Raw genomic sequence first — 24,769 nt, 5'->3', positions numbered from 1 at the left:
TATTTGTTCTTGGTTTTAATTGTTACTCTTTTTACTATTTTAAATCAGACATTCTTGTACAAGAATATGTAAAATTTGGATCCTTGGACACTTACTTGAAAAAAAACAAAAATGTTATCAATATCTTGTGGAAACTGGAAGTAGCCAAACAGTTGGCATTAGCCATGCATTTTCTCGTAAGTAGTTTATTCTTCAGTTTTGTTAATGGCTGAATTCAAGTGTTTCAGGCTAATAAATACAGAATGGCTGAGCTATTGCCCTACTTCTTGAAACTCTGAAGGGTATTTTAAAACAGGCTGGCTGTATACCATATAGCCAAGGACACACCTTTGTTATCTTGCACAGAGTGTGATTGAATTTCTCATTCATTTCTAATGTTTTAGCATGAAATAAAAACACATTTCCAGTAAAAATTCTTTTTATTTTTTCCAGGAACAGTCCTTCCTGCTTTTCCCACCTCAGCTCATGATGTTGAACATAACTGTTTCGTGGTAGCGTTAGTAGTTAACCACTGGGTGGGGAAAACATTGTGCTGTTAAGACTGCTGGTACATCTTTTTGTGCATTAGGTCCCAACCTTACTGTCTGTTTAATTCAACAATAAAGACTATTATTCGAGACAGAGTATGTGATTAGATGAATCTTCCCTTTAATGGAGTTTAAATATTCAGTTCTTGGATTCATTTTAAATGAATCATACTGATGGATCAGTATCCTTCTGAGTTACCGTACATAAAATAGTTTTAAACCGAAAACTTTAGGTAGGTAATTAAAATGAATGAAAATTGGCTAGAAACTATAACTCTGAGAGAAACTGATGAAATGTCTGAGGTTTGATCAACTTAATCTATCGTCGTCGTTTTCTTTCCTGATGTTTCCCTCATACTGTAAAGTACTGGTTCAAATACCTCTTCAACCGTAAGATTTTTTTAAGTATGTAAAAGTTGCTTTTCTGTTAATAGGAGGATAAAGGCCTTATTCATGGGAATGTCTGTGCAAAAAACATCTTGCTTATCAGAGAGGAAAACAGGAAGTCTGGAAATCTTCCATTTATAAAACTAAGTGATCCTGGCATCAGTATTACAGTTTTGCCAAGAGAGAGTAAGTCTTCTTGTCAGCTTTCTTGTTTAATGCTTTTGACTTGAAAACTAAGTTTGGGGTGGGGTTTTTTTCTGACCACTGTCCCAGGTACTTCTGTTACAGAAAGTTCCTTCATCCATATGTCACTTTGAAGTAATGTCTGCCGTCCTAGTCAGCAGTTTTGAGTGTATCTTCTTTATCAACAAATAGCTACAGGAAGTAAAGCCGCAACTCTCCATTGTGTGAGATTTTTTCCTTACTGTTCTCATTTTCAACTTCTTTTTTTTTCATTGTTACTATCAGTATGCAGTAAGGTACCATGAGTAAGTCTGTTGCATCTGCAGGTAACTGCTGGATTTAGTATCCTGTTATTGATCAAGATTAAATTGTTGTATTTTATAGCTTGGTGAATGTCGTGGTTTAAACCCAGATGGTAACTCAGAATCACACAACTGCTCACTCACTCCCCCCCTTCTCCCCCTCTTCTCATCCCCTGCTCCCGGAGGGATGGGGAGGAGAATCGAAAGAATGTAGACCCCACGAATTGAGATAAGAACAGTCCGGTAACGAAGGTATAATACAAAACCACTACTGCTACCACCAATAATAATAATGATAAGGGAAATAAGAAAGGGAGAGAATATAAAACTAAAAGGGGAAAAGGAAAACAAAACAATGAACACCAGTGATGCACCATACAATTGCTCACCACCCGCCGACCGATACCCAGCCTGACCTGAGCAGCAGTCTGGGCCTTCTGGGTAACTCCCCCCGGTTTATATACTGGGCATGACATGCTGTGGTGTGGAATACCCTTTTGGCTAGTTTGGGTGAGGTGTCCTGTCTCTGCTTCCTCTGGGCTTCTTGTGCCCCTCCTCACTGGCAGAACATGGGACTGAAAAAGTCCTTGATCAGAGAGTAAGCATTACTTAGCAACAACCAAAATCATCAGTGTGTTATCAGCATTGTTCTCAGACTAAAGTCAAAAACACAGCACTGCACCAGCTACTAAGAAGGAGAAAAATGACTGCTACAGCTGAACCCAGGACAGTGAAGCTTTCAGAGCTGAAAGTAAATAGTATAAAATTCCTCATTATGGAGCCTTTGCTGTGCCATAATGTGCCACCTCTAGCAAAGTACTTTTTACTCTTTGCTGTCTAGTTCCTTTGCAGTAGCTAGTAGGTCTCAGTAATACTGGGTGAAATACAGAAGTTGGATCAAAAATAGTGGAAATGATGTTAAAGCAGTTTTATAACATTAGGCTTATTTTACAGTAAAACTAATGGTCTTCCACTCTCATTCATAAATATTATTTTTGTACATATTCTGTAGTTTGGGTTTTTTTAGGCAGAAACAAAAACTTGTAATCTTATTAGAAGCACGTTGCAGAATGATATACCTAAGTATTCTGAAGTCATTTTACGAAATCAAATGTGTTAGAGAATTTTCTGGTTTTATTATTCATCTTAACATGATGTTTTCTTTGCCTGATTGCACAGTTCTTCTTGAGAGGATACCATGGGTGCCACCTGAATGCATTGAGAATCCCAAACAATTAAGCCTGGCCACAGACAAATGGAGCTTTGGTACTACTTTGTGGGAAATCTGCAGTGGAGGAGACAAACCTCTAAGTGCACTGGATTCTTCAAGAGTAAGTATTACTGAGTCTGCAGTCATAACAGTTCTTTGAACACTTCTAATTTAAAACATCTGCTGTTGTAACTATGTCAGCACGTAAAATGTTTTACCACAGTAGGAAAAGGACACTTTTACTGGTAGCTAATCGTCATAAGTGGTGATTGAGGTTTGTTTTTATGCTGTTTGTGTTTATTTTTGTGGGGACAAAGTACAGTGTTGCCAGTATTACCTTGTTCATGTTTCTGTTGCTTTGTTACAGCAGCATATGACTTCAAACAAAAAGTATTCCTAAAATGCACATGGATTTTAACTGGCATTGTTCTAGTAATTGAACATCTTAAATACTCTAAGACTCTGTGTGTTGCAGAAAATTCTATTGTTTTAGCTAAACCAGAAATGTTAACTTTGTTTCAACTAGGGGCAGGGCATGGAGGGGAAACACATTCCATAACAATATTACTTCTTACATATTTGCTTCCTTAGTTGAAAGCAAAAAGATTATTGCCTTAACTACACTACAAAAAGATTTGTAGTATTATTTTTAGAAATGGACTGTTACCTTCTCAAAAAGCCTGTTCTGATTTCTCAAGTGTTGTAATCAGCTCTTTCAATAAGCTCTAAGGTCTACCTAGACCTAGTTTATAGATATCTAGGTATTTCAGAAGTTGCCCTCCTCTCCTCTACTAATATACATACTTTAATAATACTCAGACAGTTTTTTACAACTGGAGGAGCTCAGCCAGCTCACAGGTGGATAAAATCTTCTGATGGATCCATCCCATTGAGGTTTCATGAAATCACCAGTAAAGGAGACCACCATCTTTCTCAATATCATTCTCTATTTTGTTCTAGCAGTAACTGACTTGGAATTTCTGAACTAATTACTCTAAATTATGCCAGCCTTGCTATGTTGTCATCCTTGGCTTTTCACGTAAATTGGTCAGATGTACATTTGATGAGATTACAAGTCTGGGTTGAGAGCTGTATCTTTTGGCTTTTATCTGTTTAATTCCAGAAACTGCAGTTTTATGAAGATAGGCACCAGCTTCCTGCCCCCAACTGGACAGAACTAGCAAACCTTATAAACAACTGTATGGATTATGAGCCAGATTTCAGGCCTTCATTTAGAGCAATTATACGTGACTTGAATAGTTTGTTCACTCCAGGTGAGTCTGTGGTACAACGAGAGCATGCTAGACAAAAAGAACCCTGATTCCTACTGGTTTATTTTTGTGTGGTGCCTTCCTTTTTGGTATGTTGACCCACAACCACTCTCCAGAGCAGCCCCAGAAATCTAAGTTTGTAAGGACACTATGTGACTGTTTTAAACACTGTGTTTAGACACTATGAACTGTTTTATTTTTTTCTAAAGGTGAACACATTAGAAGTTAGCATTATCATTCAAAGCAGTTTTCTGGTTTGATTATTGCCTGTCCCAACCATTCTAGTCTCTGAACCAAGTATGTTATGTTTGTGACTGTCTTTTTTCTCTTAATAAAATAAATAGGTTTCTTTTTTTTTTCCAAGTGAAAGATGCATGTTATTACAAGTTCATTTCTGCCCTCTGCAGCAGTGGAATTGTTGCATAAGAGTTGCTAAATTTGAAATACAATAGGCCTGCAAAAAAGAAAATTGGAAAATTAAAGCAAGACTTCCTATAAGTTAAGACAAGTCATTTGGCTTTTTTGTAATTCATCTTTGACTGCAAATTACTATGTAGAAATTAATTTGTTATTAATACTCTACTGAGCTTGGGGTATGCCAAGCAAAGGTAGAACATGCCAAGATTATAATGTTTCTTCATTCTCCTATTCATTTCTCTGTCGCTCCTGTTCCCTTTCTCTCTTCCCTTCTTCCTCCTGTCACTCAGATTATGAGCTTTTAACAGAAAGTGATATGTTGCCAAATATGAGAATTGGAGCACTTGGGTTTTCGGGTGCTTTTGAAGATCGTGACCCAACACAATTTGAAGAGCGACATCTGAAGTTTTTACAGCAACTTGGCAAGGTAGGATGTTTTGAAATTCTCTAATTGCCTAGGAGAGAACTGTCTTTTTACAATGACCCCATATATATTATTTTCATTTAAACTTTTGCTACAGAAATTAATAATTTCAGTCACATATGACTACAATGTGCAGTTCCTGAAAGGAGGTTGTAGTGAGGTGGGGGTCAGTCTCTTCTCCCAAGTAACAAGTGATAGGACAAGCGGTAATGGCCTCAAGCTGTACCAGGAGAGGTTTAGTTTGAATATTAGGAAAAAATTCTTCACAGAGAGGATGGTCAGGCATTGGAACAGGCTGCTCAGGACAGTGGTGGAGTCATCGTCCCTGGAAGTGTTCAAAAACCATGTATATGTGGTGATATGGTTTAGTGTTGGTCTTGGCAGTCCTGTGGTAATGGTTGGTCTTGATGATATTAAAGGTCTGAAAAGTCTTCCAACCTGGTTGATTCTGTGGTTCCTTTTAGATCTTTTTCATTTTCACAATATCATTAGCTAGAATAAAGATAGGTGGTGTCTACAATGAATCCAGTCACACTGAAAGGCTAAGATCTTTTTCAGTAATGCAGAGCTGCATGTGACAGATTTCTATTTCTTTTTTAAATACTTGGTATTCATTTTAAAAGGCTCCAGAGCAGTCTTGCATAGAACTGGTGGAGTTCAGGGCTTTTTATGCATGCGTATACTGGGAAGTCTGAATACACAGTCCCTAAATTCAGTAATGTCTTTGAGGTATATGTAGGCCTTGAATGTTTTAGGTGTTAGAAATCTGCATTTGGTGACTACTTTTGCAAGTCATTGCAGCCTGCCTGTGTGATGCCTAGAGAGATGACCAGGTGCAGGTGGTAGAACTTCACCAAGTACCATTTTCCTGGAGTGGTTCCTTGCTGGTTTATGGTTTTTATTGGCATAATAGCTATATATTCCTTTGACTCCAACTACTAGTGAAAGCAAGCATGAAAGCGAAATGGAAGAATTACTTGTGTTTGCAGATGGTTTGGTTTTGACTGTAAATGGTAGTGTAGCATGGGGAGAAGAACAGAGTGGTAGGTGATGACTGCACAAAGGAAGATGGAGAAAACCACAGAATCATCATAGAATGGTTAGGGTTGGAAGAGACCTTATGATCATCTAGTTCCAACCCTCTTGCCACAGGCAGAGACACCTTCCACTAGACCAGGTTGCTCAAAGCCTCATCCAGCCTGGCCTTGAACACTTCCAGGGTTGGAGCAGCCACAGCTTCTCTGGGCAACCTGTTCCAGTGTCACACCATCCTTATAGTGAAGAACTTCTTCCTAATACCTAATCTAAATCTTTCTTCTTTCAGTTTAAAGCCTTTCTCCCTTTTCCTGTCACTACAGGCCCTTGAAAAAAGTCCCTCTCCAGCTTTCTTGTAGGCCCCTTTAGGCACTGGAAGCTGCTCTAAGGTCTCCCTGAGCCTTCTCTTCTTCAGGCTGAACAAGCCCAACTCTCTCAGCCTGTCTTCATAGCAGAGGTGCTCCAGCCCCCTGATCATCTTCATCGCCTCCTCTGGCCTCACTCGAGTAGGTCCACATCCTTCTTGTGCCGGCCACGCTCCTTTTGATGCAGCCGAGCATGCAGTGGGCTTTCTGGGCTGCAGGTGCACACTGCAAGCTCCTGTTGAGCTTCCCATCAACCAGCACCCCCAAGTCCTTCTCCTCAGGGCTGCTCTCAATCCAGTCTCTGCCCAGCCTATAGTTGTGCCTGGGATTGCCCCAGCCCACATGCAGGACCTTGCACTTGGCCTTTTTGAACTTCCTGAGGTTTGCACTGGCCCATCTCTCCAGCCTGTCCAGATCCCTCTGGATGGCATCCCTTCCCTCCAGTGTGTCAACCACATCACACAGCTTGGTGTCATCGGCAAACTTGCTGATGGCGCATCAGTCCCACTGTCCATGTTGCTGTCAAAGATGTTGAGCAGGATCGGTCCCAACACTGACTCCTGAGGGACACCTCACAAGTCTCCATGTCACAAGTCTCCACTTGCGCTCTTTAAGTGCAACCATCAAGCCAGTTCCTTATCTGCCAAGTCCATTTGTCAAATCCATGCCTCTCCAATTTAGAGACAAAAAATGTTGTGAGGGACAGTATCAAATGCACAAGTCCAGGTAGATGACATCAGTCATTCTTCCCTTATCCACTAACACCATGGCCTCATCATAGAAGGCCACCAAATTTGTCAAGCACAATTTGCTCTTAGTGAAGCCATGTTGGCTGTCACCAATCACCCCCTTATTAACATAAACGAAGAAAGGGAAGAAGGTAGAACATTGAAACAAATGGGGGAAGAACCACCAAGAACTGGGGGAGAGTTAAGAGCTGAGAGGAACCTAAATGAAGGAGTTTTTGCAGGTGCAGCAGCAGGAGTATGCCAACTAACAATTTGAAAGTGCAAATGAATATCTGTGAAGAAGGGGGAAAAATAAATGGACCTCAAGCCCCTTGTTTCCTTCTGTGCTGTTCGTTTCCTTTCATCGAAGATGTTTCTGAACAGGAGATCTGTATTCTTAACCTGTGATTGGTATTCCTTTCTCTCAGGGAGGTTTTATGGCATCTCAATCACCTGAATGCTCATACAGTGAGCACTGAGGCAGCACGCGCAAGCACTAAGAAAGAGACAATGTGGACTTGTTTTTAATTCAAGTATTTCCATTTGTGATCTAGGGAAATTTCGGCAGTGTTGAGATGTGCCGCTACGACCCACTGCAGGATAATACAGGGGAGGTGGTGGCTGTGAAAAAGCTGCAACATAGCACAGAAGAGCACCTTAGGGATTTTGAAAGAGAAATTGAAATTCTTAAATCTCTGCAGCATGATAACATTGTTAAATACAAAGGAGTATGCTACAGTGCAGGTATGTGCTATATTAAATACACCTTCAAGTCTACACCTAAGTATGCATACTGAGAAGTTCAGAGAGGCAAGTGTTTATGGAAGTCACTAGCTTGTCATAACTTTAGCAGGACTTAGAGAGTACAAATCAAAGTAATGACTGTCGTGTACTACTACTCAGTACAAGATGGACTTTTTATTCAGTCAGCTCATTGCATTATTTGATTGATTTAGAGAAAGTACCATTTTGATTAATTACCCAGTTTCTTTATCTTAGAGTGAAAGTTGTCCCAGAAAATAATTTAAGGTTAAGTGGGAACCTTAAGAAAATAATTTAAGGTTAAGTGGCAACCATTTTGTAACTATTGTTTTTTACTCAGTGTCATGTCCTGGAATGGATGTTACTAATTCTTATACAGCCTATGCAGTAAAAGACTAGAGAAGAAAAATTTTTAGGCGCAGATGTGTTTGAGTGAATTGTTGATGCTGTTGAAGTTGATGAATGGAAGCGTGGGTTCTGCCCAGGCTCTTACTGTAAAAAGAAAAATCTTGGGTTAAGAATCACACTGTTTTTAAAGATGGTATAATTGCTGACCAGTCCATGTCAGTTGCCATTCTGAGTTTCGTCTCAGCAGTGTGGAGGAATTACATAAACACAGATACACACATGTGGCACTTCTGCTTTGCTTTAGCAGTAGTAGCTGAAGTATTGATTAAATGATCTTGATTAGTGATGTTGTGTATATCAAGCATATCCCCATTACTGTTGTGTTCAAATAACTGGCATTTCCTGAACAAATGCAATTAACTAATACATGAAAGATTGCATAGTGGTGTATATATAATAAATTATTTTTTGGTATTAAGACTATTTTCTATTTTATTCATAGACATTTGTAAATGTATTTCAAAACTTGTCATTGGAAAATGACAGAAAAATAAAGTGTATTTTTTGTTGTTGTTATAAAAGGTCGTAGGAATCTAAGATTAATTATGGAATATTTACCATATGGAAGTTTACGAGATTACCTGCAGAAACACAAGGAGAGGCTCGACCACAAGAAGCTTTTGCTGTATGCATCTCAGATATGCAAGGTAGGAAATTTTAGATGACTAATACTTTTCAACAAGTTTTTGTCTTCTTGGCCTTGCCTCATTTGTCTCAAAACAACCTTGGTGTATCTTGTATATCACTGTTGGGCTGCTAGTACCACGTAACCCTAAAAAAAGTAGCAGTATATATTCCTGTACTCAAAAACTGGGCAAACTTCTGAGTATCTTAATACAGGATGCAGAGACTGGCCTATCTGCTGACTGAGGAAGAATATACTCCATTTATTTCTGTTTATTTCATTGTTTGCTTAGCTTATATTTTGCCCAGAAGAATTAAAGCCCCTTTTCTCCCTAACAAGAGCTGAAATAAAATTTTGCAGGAGTTAGTATACTCATCCAGGCAAACTCTTCATGACATAGTATAACTGATTTTTTAGCACTTGGACATTCAGCTGTAAAACCACTATAACAGCACATGTTTAAGAAATTTTCTTTAAACTGTAAATAATATTTGCTTATTTAGCAGAAAGAGCAAAGATACATGATTTCTGTATGAAGAAAGAGAGGCCATAGAAGTGCTCAAAGCTGTAATAAATTATTTGCTAGTCTCACTGGTTGGTACTGAAGATCCTTAAAATTGTGAAAAGCGGGGCAAACACCTGATCTTTATTGTGATATCTTATTTCCTCAGAAAGAGAACTTAATGACCATCCTAGTTTTAGTCTGTTATTTTCTTTAGATACAAGAAACTACAGACACTTTAGATTTCATTCCATGTTCAGTTGTTTGGGGAAAGAAAAGCAGAAAGTAGGGAGGCAGGGGGAAGACATCCACACCCTCAAGGCATGTACCAGAAATATTTTTAAATTCCTTTCCCCAACCTGCACATCAAACACATGGAAACAGTAGTTGACTTAAAATTAATGAGTATTCTTCAGTGTTTATAGCCCATAGATATTCTAATGTCTGGTAATTCTGCTATGCCGCATTCGGAGCAGAAGCTTTCCTTCTGCGGGTCCGCAGAAAAGCCCTGGCAAGAATCAGGCAGGAGAGTCTCTGCCAGAGCTGAGATCTTCTCCAGGCATTCAAACTTCCTTTGAAGTGAACAGAGCTTGATAATTCCCTGCTTGGAGCTGGACTGATTGAGTAAACATTTTAGCTACTGAACCTGAGGCATGTATAGAAGGATGCCACAGGCACCTTCAGCAGCTGATCTCATGTATTCATGTGTTTCACTGAAGCAAGGCTGGATGGGTAGTCTTCAGCAAAACTCCTTGATGGGCAAGCAGTGTGCAAAGTTGTGAAAGGAGTGATTTAAGGTTGCTCAAAGAATGACCATCAAAAGCATTGGCAAGAGCAGTTCTAATACGAATTTATAAAACCAAAACAAAATTCAGTGGCAGGGTTCACTCTTACTACATTTTACATGGAAGACACATAAAAAGAAAAATCAAAGTAAAATCAAGTTAAAAATGATTGATAGAGAGACCGAAGGCACAAAAGGTAAGGGAGACCCTCCCATGAAGTCACAAGGTTCAGAATAGACCCTCTTGCTTTCTAAGATGCTGATGGAGCTTAGGTGCGACTGAGTCCAATCTTAGTCTCAGACTTGGGCAATGGTTTACGTCTGATGGAACAAATACAGGGAATAAGGAAATCCTCCTGTGGCATCATGAGGCTCAGAGTGGACTTGCTTGCTTTCTAATCTGATAGAGCCTAGGTGCAGCTGGGTCTAGTCTTAGTCACAGGCAAGGTTACAAGTGTACTAATTCACCACATATGGCTTTTACCTAGCAGCAATCTGTGGTTTCAGGGTGGATCTTAACATTTACAAAGTGAGTAAATAGGATTTACTACACTTGCTATGTCAGTTTATACACACATGCACTTACAGTCACAAAGACATGTAAAGATACCACTTAAAAACTCCCCTAGAATTCAATTAAATATTCATATCAAATGTCTTGACATTCCTCAACAGGTGAGGATTGAGCCTTGAGGAGTGGGGGTACTTCAGCTCAGGTCCCGTTGTCAGCTTTTGACGACAGTCCTCTGATTATTGCAAACGTGGAGAGTCACGAGCTCTGAGAGGCATCCCATCCAGAGAGAGATGCTGGTTGCAGCCTGCTGCAGTCCAGGAGAGCTCAGGGGGGCTCACTTAGGCCTCCTGTTCATAGGGTTGCAAGATGATTTGCTTTAGGCATTAGTAAATTTCTGATCTGGACACAACCTGGGTCAGTAACTTCAGTAACAATGCGAGCGTTCCGCTCAGGCTATGATCAAAGGAAGGCTGTCAGGGGGATGACTAATTATCCCCAGTCTCGCTTCTCACCTTAGCCAGGGAACAGCAGTCCCTGGTACGATCAGTGCCTCCCTTCTTTAGCCATGCAAGAGTTCCTGTTATGGTTAAGAGGTGCTTCACTGCCCAACTCATTACACAAAAGCCAAGGTCTGATGTGAATTCCTGAGGTTGTAGAGCAGCCCAGAGGATGGGCGGGGAGATGCACCAGTGCATGAGGTTGGGAAACAGAAAATGTTCACAAATCTGTGGCAAGTGTCAGTCTTTAAACAGAGAGGAAGAATTGAACATGTGATCAGGATTAAAAAGTCCTCTAACGCGTGTCTCGAAGTCATTCTCTGGTAACAGGCATAAGAAATTCTCAGTACTACTTCTGCAACAAAATAACTGTTACTATCAGTGCTCTAAGTCACTGAAAACAATTTTCCTTCAAGCAAACAGCACCAGCTAGGATGACAGTGAGAGTGAATCAATCTATCATAGAATAAAGATGCAACAGGTGTTTTTGAACACACACAGTTGGCCACTTACCTGTTTCATTCTGTGGTCATCTTAGCCTGTGACCTGAAGGGTCATAACGAGACTGCCCTTTTCACTCTTGTAGGAATCTGTGAAGCTTGCATATGTAAGCCTTCAGGCCCAGTCAAAAGACTGAAGGAACAACAGTGGCAATGTATCTCTGGACCCTAGTCTGTGAGACAGAGGTATCCGATAGGAGGGCTGGAAGGTGGATTTTGGCCTTTGCAGGCAGTGCAAGGATGACAGGAAACTTTGGGAAAGGACCTGAATACAGAAGGTAGAAAGAAAAGTTTCTTAATGTACGTGTGTACCTGCACACATATAAAAGGAGCATCCAAATATTACACGACTTAAGGATGATAATGAAAATCAAAGTAGGAGTTGAAATGAGTGTTTCTTAAGTACCAAGCACCAACCAAGAGAGATAGAATATACCTTCTGCAGATAACATAAGTGGGAAGACCCTGCTTTCATGTGACAAAGCATGGGTACACATAGTGTGAGAATGTGGGAAGTCCATAATGGACTTGATCTTAAAGAAGTACTTTCACTTCTAATGGAAGCAGTCTAAGAATTACAGTGTTCGTGTCTTGCTTTGCGTTGTTGTTGCTGTACAACCTGCAAAGCAATGTGCAACATTCTGTTACTTCGAAACAATTTGATTAAAAACATGAGTACCTAATATTATGAAAATGGGATATGAATGTTTTTCCTTCTTCTTTTAGCTGATCATATTTCCCCTTTCCTTTAGCTGTTTTTGCTTCTCTTCCAATGTTTGCTCTTTCAGCATCTCATATTTCTTCTCTCTGCTGTACATTTCTGTCACTCTGTTATTTTGGGTTATTAAATCAAAAATCTTTCTCCTTCTGCCTTGTTGCTTTTCTCTCAAATGTATGAGAGAAAATACCTGAGGGTTAAGATGTGTTTGCTTGCTTGCTGTGTTTTGGTTCCTTGCTACTATACTGGGAAAGGGTTCCTGACTTAAAGGTGTAATTTTTTTTGCACATATCTTGTACTGTGAAAAGCAGCATTTTCAAAAATAGTATTTGCTAGTGGTGATGTTTCTGTAGGTATAAATCAGTGCAGCTGTGGCCTGGTGCAGCTTGTGCCACTAGTACAACTTGTCTGGTGGCAAGCAATAGGACTCTGTACTTAACTTCAGAGAATCCCGACAATAGCATGGCAAGTTACTTCTCTGTGCATCTGGCAGTTAACTGCCTATCAAAACTTCAGTAACAATGCTGCCGTTCCACTTAGGCTGTGCTCAAGGGAAGGAGTGTTCCAGGGCTGTCAGGGGGATGACTCATTATCCCCACTCTCGCTTCGCACCTTAGCCAGGGAACAAGAGTCCCTGGTACGATCAGTGCCTCCCTTCTTAGCTATGCAAGGGTTCCTGTTACAGTCAAGAGGCACGTCACTGCCCAACCCATTACACCTTTAAAAGGCAGTTAACTTCTCCATGCATCTAATTTTGGGGATATTCTTTTTTTATCTTTTGGTCCTGCATTTTGTTAATGCTGGCTGACAGGAGAAGATAGGAATTAAGAAAAAATGCCATAATCAAACAGAAAAAAGGCCATTTTTCCATCTGTTAATGCTTTTAAAGCAATAAATTGCTTCATGTGTCCTTGCTGCAGAGTCCAACTTTAATGATAGAAACATTTAAAATCACATAGTTAAATTCAATTCCATTGTTAGAGTAGTGCCGCGGGATTATGATCTCCACTTAGAAATTTGCATGTATCTCTCTTAGAACAGGTATTTTTCAGGCGAACAGAAAGATTACTGTCATTGGAGGAGCTTTAGGACTGTTTTCAGTACAGCATATAGTAGTAATAAGAATTTACAGCATTTACATAGACTGTTTGTATCAGAAACCCAGGAGTCTCGCTTTGAAAAAGCTAGGTGTGGTGTTTTTCAGGATAGCAGTGGGTAAGCAGGCAATGAAGAATTACAGCGTCATTTTTGAAGGGGTTTTGAATGGTATGTGAGTAGTCAGCGATGCCACCTAGCGGAGCAAGGAGGTAACGAGAGCCTGAGGGGAAGGTCGGGCTTCAGAGTCAACGATTTCTGAGGCTTCTCACTTTAAAGAAAAGAGAGAGAGAAATAAATCTTTTAGCATTAATATTATAACTTTAATGTTCATAAATTTTAGTTCAATAATGCTCTTAGCGTAATTTGTTGCTTTTCAGTTGTGTTGTCGCAGTGAGAGATTTTCTTCTGAAACTGAAACTGACAGCTTGCTTTGTATTTCCTCTCTCATATGAGTTGGGTGTCTCTTGACTTTGTGCAGAGTCTACTTCTGTGCACCATTTATTGCTGTGTAAGCAAGACATTCTGATTTGTAGTAATGCCACTACACACACTGGCTTCTTCTACATTTCATTGTTATCAAAAAGGATTGTGTACATTGGTAAAAAGGGATCAGCAGCAGCAGGAGAAGACATGGCTTCAGACTAATGCTTTGTTACAGCAACCCATGGAAGTACAACACTAAGCAGAACTTTGTTGGTGAATAATGATCCATATGGAAGAGAAACACACACAGGTGGGAATTCTGTCAATAGTTGTCAAATTTAGGAAATCATAATATAAAGTTTCGGGAAGCAGAAGTACAAACCGAAGAAAAGATTAAATGAAATGGGTTAATAGGACAGTCTTCTCATCTGCCCTGGATTGTGTAGTTTAGCCCAAATTTTGGTTTTCCTTCTAACACCAGCAAACTGCATTTGGCCACAGAAGGGAGCTGTAACAGCTGTCCAGCTATGTAATCAAAAAACACTTGGCTCTGACAGGTGTTTAGTCTGTCTTCCTTCAGGTAAGGGAAATCCCTCCACTTGGAAAAAGTAACTCCTCAGAGAAGACAAATGTTCAAGCGTGCCGATTTTTGTAACAGTCGTGTTTGTGTTTAACTTTAATTCGCCTCTTTAAGGAAAGTGCAACTACTTGATGGTAAAAGTAACTCTTTTCCTATTGTGTTTGTGAACTTTCTGTCTAGGGCATGGAGTATCTGGGCACGAAAAGATATGTTCACCGGGATTTAGCAACAAGGAATATCTTAGTGGAGAATGAGAACAGAGTTAAAATTGGAGATTTTGGATTGACAAAAGTCTTGCCACAAGACAAAGAATACTACAAAGTAAAGGAACCTGGTGAAAGCCCTATATTTTGGTAAGTCTTGTTTTGATGTATGAAATCGTGACATATTTTCAGTTTTTGCAATTTCAGCCAATTGTTTTGCATATTGTGGAATTTTTAAGTACAAACTCAGGCCAGTTGCCCAGCATTGTGAAAGTCATGTGCATGGGACTTTTCGACATATTTAAAACAAACAAGCCAACCAAAAAATAACCAAAATATTTAAAAGAAATAAATGCAGCATGAAATGTATTCAAAGATAAAAGAAATCTAAAAGGGCCTGTTTCCCAGGATGCTTTAAAATTTTGGATCTTTCAGTTCCCTAAACTCAGCCATTCATATCCTCTAGCTGAGATCTGTTGCATAGGCCCTCTGTTGACCAAGAGGAGTTAAATCCCTGTTGTGCTTTAGACTCAGCTGGTAACTCAGCAAGACGCAACCACTTGCTCACACTCCCCCTTCCCTCGCTCCCGGAGGCGGAATGGAGAGGAGAATCAGAAGAATATAAACCCCACGGGTTGAGATAAGAAGAGTCCAATAACTTAAATAAAGTAAAATATAGTGATAATAGGAAGAATACCAATAATAATAATAGGAAACAACAAGAGAAGAAATGAAAATTCAGAAAACACAAGTGATGCACAATACAATTGCTCACTACCTGCCGACTGATACCCAGCCCAGCCTGAGCAGTGATCTGGGCCTTCCGGGTGACTCCCCCCAGTTTATATACTGGGCATGATGTGCTGTGGTATGGAATACCCCTTTGGCCAGTTTGGGTTAGGTGTCATGTCTCTGCTTCTTCCCAGCTTCCTGTGCCCCTCCTCACTGGCAGAGCATGAGAGACTGAAAAGTCCTTGATCAGAGTAAGTGCTACTGAGCACTTACAGGGCACAACTAAAACATTGGTGTGTTATCAGCATTGTTCTCAGACTAAATCCAAACCACAGCACTGCACCAGCTACTAGGCAGAAAAATAACTGTTACAGCTGAACCCAGGACAATCCTACAGACTGTAGTGAGCAAGGATAAAGTGCTGGGTTGAATATTCAGGTAGATGTCTGTATTTGGGCATTGAGCTTCCAGAGAAGGCCTGAGTTACTCCAAAATAAAGTAATGCTCCAATGAGCTCTGCTTTGCTTAGAAAAGGAGAACACTTTGTATAGCCTCTGAAAATGACAGAAGGATGCTTATTGGCTGTAACTGACTTTCTTTCCAGGCCTTATCACATCAAAATCTTGTTTACTCACACTACAGATTAGAAAAATATCTACAACTTTGTTGGAAGAAAAACAAACTTGAATATAGTTATCACTATCTGTGTGTGTTTAAGGTGGTTTATGTTTTCAATACCAATTAACTGTTATTAAAAGAACGGTTACTTGTGAAGGCAATGGAAGAAAATGAGAATGTGCTAATGTCTGTGAACAAAGAACAATTATTCATGAAAAAAACCCCAGTCTTATTAAAAGAAATACCTTCAAAATCAGGAAGACACATGTTGCATAGAACAATCAATATTCCCATGTGTTGCAGGTATGCTCCAGAATCTCTGACAGAAAGCAAATTTTCTGTGGCCTCAGACGTGTGGAGTTTCGGTGTCGTCCTGTATGAACTCTTCACATATATTGACAAGAGCAAGAGCCCACCAGCTGTAAGTACCTAGTTAATGGTTCTCAAAAGTTTTTGTCTATTTAATTAGTTTTTCAAAAATATATAGATTGTTCCTATACCTAAATAGGTTGATATTTACTGATCCTTTTCTGGAGATACCTTAATGTTCATGAGGCAGCATCCGACCAGAAGCAGCAACATGCTAAAAACTATTTAGTATCAAGCCATAAGAGGGAAAGGAGATCGAAAATTATGTGATAATCTGTGCAGATCGTATCCATGCTGTAAATCCTAACTATTTGAAAAAGATTTTAAAATTTCTCTTTATAGATTGTTCTTATTTTTTGTGGAGAGTAATCCCAGATGCAACTGTTTCCTTGCAACATGACATGTATTCTTAATGCTACTCCAAACCTAAGGTTAAGCCAAACAAATACGTAAACATTAACTTGATTTAAATAAGGTAACTTAGAAGTTGTTTTCTTTTGTTACCAGAACCCAAAGTTGGTACATAATTGAAGTTCAAGAAAGACAGTGGCTTTTTGCAATCTGTTAACAGGCATCTTTAAAGACAAATTTACAGTCGATGGAGAAAAATGCTACTTGTGCACCAAATAATAGTTCTCCCAGTTGGAAACCAGATTCACAATCTTATATCTAGCAAACGCAACAGAGGAGAGTTGAGCCTTGTATACCTACTTGAGCTGTCCTTACTCTTGGCCAGTGTCTCAGTCCTGGCAAATATAGTTTTGAGAGCTGAACGGTTATGACAGGCAAAAATACATTTGGAAGATCTCTGCATTGACCTCAGTGGGCCTCTTAGTAATTCAGTACAATAACTAAGCTATCAAGGAAGAATTCTCAAGGTAGGGCCAACTCTTTCTGCATGATAATGTGAATGCTGCAGACAGTGGTCTGCAGTGGTAAAATGGAAAAAAAGTGGGAGAGTAAGTCATGGGCTCAGGTAGGATTATACTTTGAATGAATTAATTTTACATGTGCATTAACCACTTCGTCAGGTTGGTTATCCCATTGGTATGTATCAAGAGAAATGAATTTTGCCGAGCAAAATGGATTAGCCGAGGTGCTCCTCTAGCTGTTGCAGTCTTTATAATTACACATTGTTTCCCCAACTTCAGCCATTTGCACATTCTAACAACAGTTGTTTCACGTTTTCCTGCAAAGGATCATTAAAGATGTTTATTTAGCATTGGAGGAAAAATAATTCCTGTATGTCCTGCTTAGAAATTATTTTCAGTTAATAGTACTTCTGATGTCTGGCAGTCTGAGATTTTAGTCTACTTTTTGGGTTATGTTGATTTTTGGATAGCAAGATTTTATCTCTGTTTTAATTATGCTACTGTTTCTGGCATCTAGTTACTGGTTAATCTTTTTTAATACATCAGTATGATATTACCTGTTTTCTGTTTTCACTGTGATTTTTCCAAGCATCAAGATCTTGTTTTAATACTTTAGGAAGCTCTTCAGGATTAGCTGTGAGGTTTATCCTTTTAAAACTGGTTAATCATCAGGTGATAATCAACAGTTTTTAAAATTTTTTACTTAGTGCTTCAAACTGTGTACGTTTCATCCTATTTTTATCCACACACACACAAAATACATTCTCTGGACTTGGAATTTAAAATTTTGTCATTGTTATATACTATTCCAATTATTATTATTAACTCTTCTTACAAAGAATTTTTGGTTGGTAAGAATATTGCAGCATCTTTGTTTTTTTCCTTAAAAATTATTTATGACACCTTCTGTTTCAGGAATTCATGCGCATGATTGGCAATGATAAACAAGGGCAGATGATTGTATTTCATTTGATAGAGCTTTTGAAGAATAATGGACGACTACCAAGACCAGATGGATGCCCTGATGAGGTGAAATATTGTATTAATGTTACTATAGCCTGAAAGGTGCTCAGTCAGGGTGAGTGCCCCATAAGTGCAAACTTTGTTTTTAGTTCTGCTTGGATTACTGAAGTATTTATACAAGCAAAGTGACTGTGCTGTTACTTTATCAGTTGCACGATTACTATAATTACATTTTTCTCCTGATCCTTCACATTGCATTCCCTCAGGAGCCTAGAATGTAGTCTTTCTAAATATATGAAGTAGGACTGTTATGACTGACTGCTGTACTGAGGCACTCAGGCTTTTATTTTAAAAATACAAGTTTATTGGGGCAATGAGATTAGTGTACAGAACTTGTTCCATGTAAGTTCTTCTTCAAAGCTGTGAACTATGGATTCTTCTAAAGTCTGTAACATTTACCAGAAGTATCTTAATATCTACATAAGTTTCTCCACATTTAATTCCAAGATTTAAATAACTTCTTATCTTGATTATTTTTTTTCTTTTGCTCTTCCTTCCTCAAGCACAGGAATACCCATGTTTATCATGTGTCTTACACACTGTCAAGCATTCTCAGCCAAGAGCAACAAAATCAGATTTTCTATGTTCAGAGCCTTCAGATTTGTATTCATGTTCTTCATAGATACAGAAGTGTATATGTATGCAAAGCCATCCTCAGAGCTCACAAATTAAGTCAGTGTTCTTTTGCTTTTGCAATCACTTCAAATGTTTTAAAAAACACTTTTCTTGCTTCTTCTAAGTCTTGTAGTTCTCTATTCTTCAGAGCAGGTGCACTTCAGCTTGAGTCAAACCTTTTAGGGCTGGGCAGGTGAATCAGTAGGGAAAGAATATAATTAAAATAGTTATGCTTTTTAAAATGCATAACTTCCAGCTCGGATCTCTTGCTGCATCCCTTTGGAATCAAGCACGCTTGTCAAGAAATAACCCATTCAAAACTAGAGACAGAGGAGAGATTGGGGGCAAGTGGTCTAGCAGAGAAGAGAGAGAATGGTACAGATGGGGCAGGAAAGCCAAGGGGAAAGAAGTCTCTGAAGTAACCTTTCTTGCATTATGAGTACCACAGTTGTTGAATTGTAAAGGTTTGGCTTTTTGTAGATAACCTGAATGTCATATGTATAAGATAATACGTAATCTGTGTTACGGAAACTGTATCAAGACTACTGCAGAGGTTCCAATACCTGACATTTCTTCAGATACCAAAGCAAGATGGAAATGTTTCTCTTTTGTTAGAAAGTGCTCTTCCAAATTCATCCTGAAAGGCCAGTCATAACAGATACTAAATCTTCCAGATGTCTGTAGTTTACAAGGTGCTTGAGACTTGGATCTAAAGCAGCTTGATCAATGCAGGAGTTTCAGATCAGCTGGGGAAAAAAAAAAGGGAACTGATGCTACCTTTTTTTGCTATGAGCTGTGCAGATGGCTCTTAAGCATCACGTGAAAAGTTGTTGGAAATATGAGAACTTTTATGGCTTATTCCAATTATACATGAAGAGTAATTGAGAATTTAATATCCCAATGCAGAGAAGTGTATGTTAATTTTGCAGGGGAAGCTTAATTTAGAATTGCTGTCTTTGTAAATCTGATTTTTGGTCAGACTTGGAAAGCATATGTAATTTTAAACATTCTTGAGCTTTCAAAAAAATAAAAGCAAGCAAGAAGATAAAAACTCAGCAAAATAACAAATATCTTAAAAATTTCAAAATCTAGCCGAGTGAATTTCTATACTATCTTTTTTAAAAAATCTCCTTTTATAATAAAGGCTTTTGCAGAGCTAGCTATCCTCACTTCTTGCTGTCATTGGGATCAAGCAGGTAAACTGAGAGGTATAGCAAGACTTCAGGCACACTCTTGTGCCACACTGTTGCTTGGAAGCGTAAATTTAAATTGGATGGTCTTTGGACCAGTTCAAAGTAACAACTACTTGTAGCATCTGTTTACCTACTACTAATTTTCTCTGTTTCTTCTCCAGATTTATGCCATCATGAAAGAATGCTGGAACAACAATGTTACCCAGCGCCCCACCTTTAGGGATCTTGCTCAGCGAGTGGATCACATAAGGGACAACATGGGTGGATGAGAAGACTGTCCCTCCTTCAGACAACGTGTTGGAATGCAGAACAAAACATACTTGGTCTGCTGTGTATAATTGACATATGCATGATGTGTATCTCATCTTAGCTGAATGTAAAATCTATGTGGCAAAGTTCCTATCATAGTCTGCATATTGAGGAATCCTGCTGGTTTTCTTTATCAGGATGTATTTGTTACTATGAGAACATGTTGAAATTTTCAATAGGGAGGAGAGAAATTATTTTTCTAAGTAAGAGAATCTAATATATGGTCAGTCTAAAATACCATTATTTGCCTTACTTGGCAATGCAAAAAAGAGGTGACTTAAAATATGGTGAGACTAAGAGGTGAAAAGCCAGTGTATTTCCTTGTTGAAATGGAGATGCGCAGAAAAGACTGCTAGAAAAGTGTTTTCAGACTGAATGTATAGTGACTTGGCACTCTGTTTCGTGTGTTGCACAAGGGCTTGTGTTTGTTAGTACAGTTTTACCATTTTTTTGCATTGTTCATGCAGAAATGGCTTCTCTGTATAACAAAACAGAAGTGGTTGTGTAACCCACAAACTTCTAATGTGCCTGTCTGAGTCAGTTATCAGCCAGCGATATATGCAAAGAGATATCCTAGGCTGTGTGATGTACTGTAAGTATTTTGAGGGGAAGGGAACAAATTGTTCTTAATTTGGAGAGCCAGAAATCCTACTCACCTATGTGAAAATTTTAATTTAAAATTTAAAAACAAACATGTTATCCAGTTTTTCTTCTTTTCCTGGCTTGAGTATTAGGTTCCCTTTATAAAATTGAACATACAGTGATGACAAGTAGCAATGATGCCATTTTATACAAGGCAGTATCGTCAGTTTGTTTCTGAATACTAAAAAGCTAAACATACTGCTTTTAAATGCTGCTCTTTTATTCTTCTCATCCTTGTAATTTTCATGCAGTTGTAAATGTATCTATAAATTGGGACCTTTTCCACAGCGGAATGAAAAATCTAGAAAATGCCCTCAATTTCGCAATTCCTCACTTTGCTGTTAGATGATCATCTTACACCTTCCCTCCAGTACAAAAAACCAGAATGCTTACGGCTCAGTATCTAAACGGCCAGTCACAGTCACATCAAGTCTGTTTCGTAATGAAGTGGCCCAAGTCACCTCCTTTTTCTTTCCGTGGTAATACCCAACATAAGAGTATTTGAAAGGAAGAATTACAAGTGCAATTTCTTCACACTTGGCAGAAGGCAAGGACAAGAACCCAGTTAGTGAGAACTGGAAGGAGATCAGAGCTACCTTGAGCAGATTACTTATGCTGTATAATTCAGCTTTTGAAATAAGTCTAACAAAAATTTATGGACAACTGTTTGGTTCTGCCTCCAGGCATAAAACTTGGGGATAATCTCATATCTCAAAGCAGTGAAGTTGCAGGTTTTGTTTATTTTTAATTCAAGTAATCTCAGTGTTGTTGTTGTTGTTGGTTTTACATAAGCATTATTGTTTGCAAAGTACAATGCTCGTTTTTCTTGGACTTTTGCTGAAAGAAGTTCAATTAAGGGGATATGCAACTTAGCAAACTGACCTGATATCTAGATTTGTATTTAAAAATGAAATGTTCATTTATAAAATTTGTGGCAGTTGAGTCAGTGAAACAGAGTTACTTTCACTGTGTGTCCTCCTTAAGATGTGTGGTTAACTACATCCATCTTGTCAGAAGTTTAAGTACCTCAACTTTAAAAAAATAAAAAAAAATTAAAAATCCATACTTAGTGTAACGTAGTGCCAGTATAGCAATGTTTTGTACCACTATGATGTTTCTCTCCCACAATTACTCATACAAAATTACAATTTTATAATATGGGAGATTGCTAAATAGGGAATGCTGCCCATTGCATTTAACAATATTTCTGTTCGTTTTCTTGCCACCAAGGACTTGCATAGATAATTTTAAAAACTAATTTCGTGATCAGTTTTTAAGCTGCAAAGAACTTCGAAGTGCTTTTCAGTGTAACATCTGTTTTCTCCATTTCTATATATTGCTTTGAGGATTTTAAATTTTGTGCAAAAAATGTCTTTGCATTTGTAGTCTCAGTTGTATGTATGTGTTTTTTGTAACAAAAGAAGATAAAGCTTTAAAGCATTGAAACAGCATTTTAGCTGGATAACATATGCAGGAATTATTAAAATTTGCAGTGTATGACACTCAGTAGGTAACTGGTTTCCAATATATAGTAGACTAAATATAATTTATGTAAAAATCTCAGGGAAGCTCATGTAATCCAATGAAGAAATCTTCCAGTCTGCTATTTTTCAAGTGAATAAAAAGTCTTTTTGTTGTTCTACTACAGTATGACTGATTACATAGTTTATTTGATTGCATAAATATAGTGTTGAACTCAAGGATCATTTTAAAGTGTCTGGTGGATTTTTTTTTTTTTTTTTTACTTTAGTGCTTTATAATTTTTAGAGAAAGCCATATCTTCACACTGCAGTATAATTTTGTGCTGTTGGTCAGGAACATAGAGTCTTTTGTTACAAACCTGTCCATGCAAAGGGCTTGATCATTTGTGATGAGTATTTTTAGCTGGGTGAATAGGACCAAGTAGTACTTAGGACTCTGGGGGGATGTGTGATCATCTGCAGGGTCAATTTTAGGTCCTGGAGGAGACCAAATGGTGTTCTCAAAAAACTCTTGGGGATATAAATGCAGTGATTTTGCTGAATTTGCTATTGCAAATTGTAGTAAACCTTGGAAAAAAACAAACAAACAAACAAAAAAAACCCCACACCACCAAAAAGCGCTGCATTTTGAAAGCTCTACAGTAGCGTTGAATAGTGCCGTATCTTTATATAGTCTTTGTAGTAACAGAGTCAGTTCTTTGTTTTAGATACTTTCTTCAGCTGGCATTGCATTTGTCATACTTCAGTGTAATCATGCTACTCAAAATGCTGTGATTTTTTTTTTTTTTTGTAGAAAAAGTGCTGGATTATGCATACATGGCTGCTGCTATGATGTAGAATTAAAATATAAACTACTGCTTTGCACTTGTATTTAAAGTGAAAGAATTTTTCTCTAAGTGCACAACATATCCTGTATTATCTTATTCTGTATATCTGCAAACAAGTATTGTTTAGTATAACATTGGTTCTCTATCAGTATAAATATGTGAAGCTTCAAAATGTGTTTTAAAATAGATTGTAGAACCTTACAACAGTCACGTGGTAAGCCAGAGGAAGATTGAATTTTCAGGAAAAGAATCCCACATTCTTGTTGTCAAGTCCTAGTATTGATTAAAAGCTTCCAGTTGAGATAATTGTTACTAAACGTACAGATGAATGTAACTGTAAAAATACAGGGTTCCCCTCCTCCTGCCTCCTCCCCAAAATTAAGTTTTTAGTTGTTGCATTTAGTTAAGGTGTTGACCAACTGCCTTGAAATGTATGGGAAGAAGTATCAAGAAATGTAACTCTTGTGTGAAGAAGGCAAGCTTCTAAGGAATGTGTGATCACAGGCACCTAGAGGATAAGAGTTCTGAGAGCAAAAATAGAAGCATAGAAGAACAAGAGAATGATGGAAAAAGGCCGATGTTCAACACTGAAGAAGCTTTCTGGAGTGGGAGATGCACAGTGAATTATGAAAAACTGATGTCTACTGGAAATGCCATACCATGAAAAATATGCGCTAATGTGTTTCTAAATTGTATATTGTCTGCCTTAAATATAAAATGCTCACAGAGACCTAACCCGAGTGAAAAATACAAAAATTACTATACCAAAAGAAACTGCTTAAGATTGTGCCATGCCAGACAGCAATTCTGAAAAGATGTTTGGCTAAGTGTTTTTCTGAATTTTGCTTTTTGATTAAGACATTTACAATACTTTATATTAAAGTAGGAAAAGTCCCTTTAAGGATGGGGGTGCAGGGAAGGAAGAAACCTGCTACTTATGGTTGAGCTGCAAACGTTTGAGCACATGGTTTATGGAAGAGATCATGAAAGGGATGTTTTTTAGAAAACTGTGTATTGATACCTGAAACTTAACTGTGCATTTCTTTTGAGTTTGGATAGTGAAAATAAAATAACTAAATACAATGAATGGCAAATGCCTGCCAAGATTTTCTTTTATATCATACCTAAAAATAGTTACTGGTGTTTAAATCTCTGCTGAAGAGAGCTGGTCTGTTTAAAGGGGTAAACCTCATACAACTTTGTGACCTTCCCAGAACAGCTGTATGTAGGGTTTATCTTCTGAAAGGAACTTACATGTGCCAAAGTAAAGATGGTATATTGGGTGCTCCCAAAGAGTAGGACTGGGGTATTTCTCATTTTTGTCTTTTTCATTAAGATAATTATTTTGGGAAGAAGAGGCATGTCCTTTTACTCTCAGTATTTAGAGAGAAGCAAGTCTGTAAGACAGGGACCACTAAGAGATCGCCTGTTAACCAGACTACAGTTCTTTAGGATTTCTAGCACAAACTTAGGAAACCAATTCTTGATTTGCATTCCTTTGTCGTCTTTTCATACGACTTCCCTGTAACTTTACATGAAAATTATCACCACTTAGCTTGAACAGAGTTGAATGGTGTCATTAAATTTTGAGAAGTATTATGGTAAAATGAAAGATACGCACATAA

The 24,769-nt window shown here is 38.3% G+C and overlaps 1 protein-coding gene across 12 annotated transcripts in view; it reads left to right on the top strand.

Annotated features, from left to right (window-relative positions):
- Positions 1-24,152, top strand: part of JAK2 (Janus kinase 2) — a 94,258-nt gene extending 70,106 nt beyond the window's left edge. For 11 of the 12 annotated variants that reach the window (XM_030471168.1, XM_030471164.1, XM_030471167.1 and 8 more), the window contains 11 exons: positions 49-176; positions 962-1,100; positions 2,579-2,730; positions 3,733-3,883; positions 4,588-4,724; positions 7,404-7,593; positions 8,542-8,666; positions 14,441-14,613; positions 16,117-16,234; positions 17,970-18,083; positions 20,047-24,152. In XM_030471168.1, coding sequence (XP_030327028.1) covers positions 49-176; positions 962-1,100; positions 2,579-2,730; positions 3,733-3,883; positions 4,588-4,724; positions 7,404-7,593; positions 8,542-8,666; positions 14,441-14,613; positions 16,117-16,234; positions 17,970-18,083; positions 20,047-20,154 — 1,535 coding nt within the window. In that variant the 3' untranslated portion in view covers positions 20,155-24,152. The remainder of the gene's footprint in view (positions 1-48; positions 177-961; positions 1,101-2,578; positions 2,731-3,732; positions 3,884-4,587; positions 4,725-7,403; positions 7,594-8,541; positions 8,667-14,440; positions 14,614-16,116; positions 16,235-17,969; positions 18,084-20,046) is intronic. The other variant, XM_030471166.1, reaches the window with a different exon arrangement.
- The last annotated feature ends 617 nt before the right edge of the window (positions 24,153-24,769 follow it).

This window comes from Strigops habroptila, chromosome Z (assembly GCF_004027225.2).
Source record: "Strigops habroptila isolate Jane chromosome Z, bStrHab1.2.pri, whole genome shotgun sequence".
NCBI classification, from domain to species: domain Eukaryota; kingdom Metazoa; phylum Chordata; class Aves; order Psittaciformes; family Psittacidae; genus Strigops; species Strigops habroptila.
This window is presented reverse-complemented; position numbering and strand designations above follow the sequence as displayed.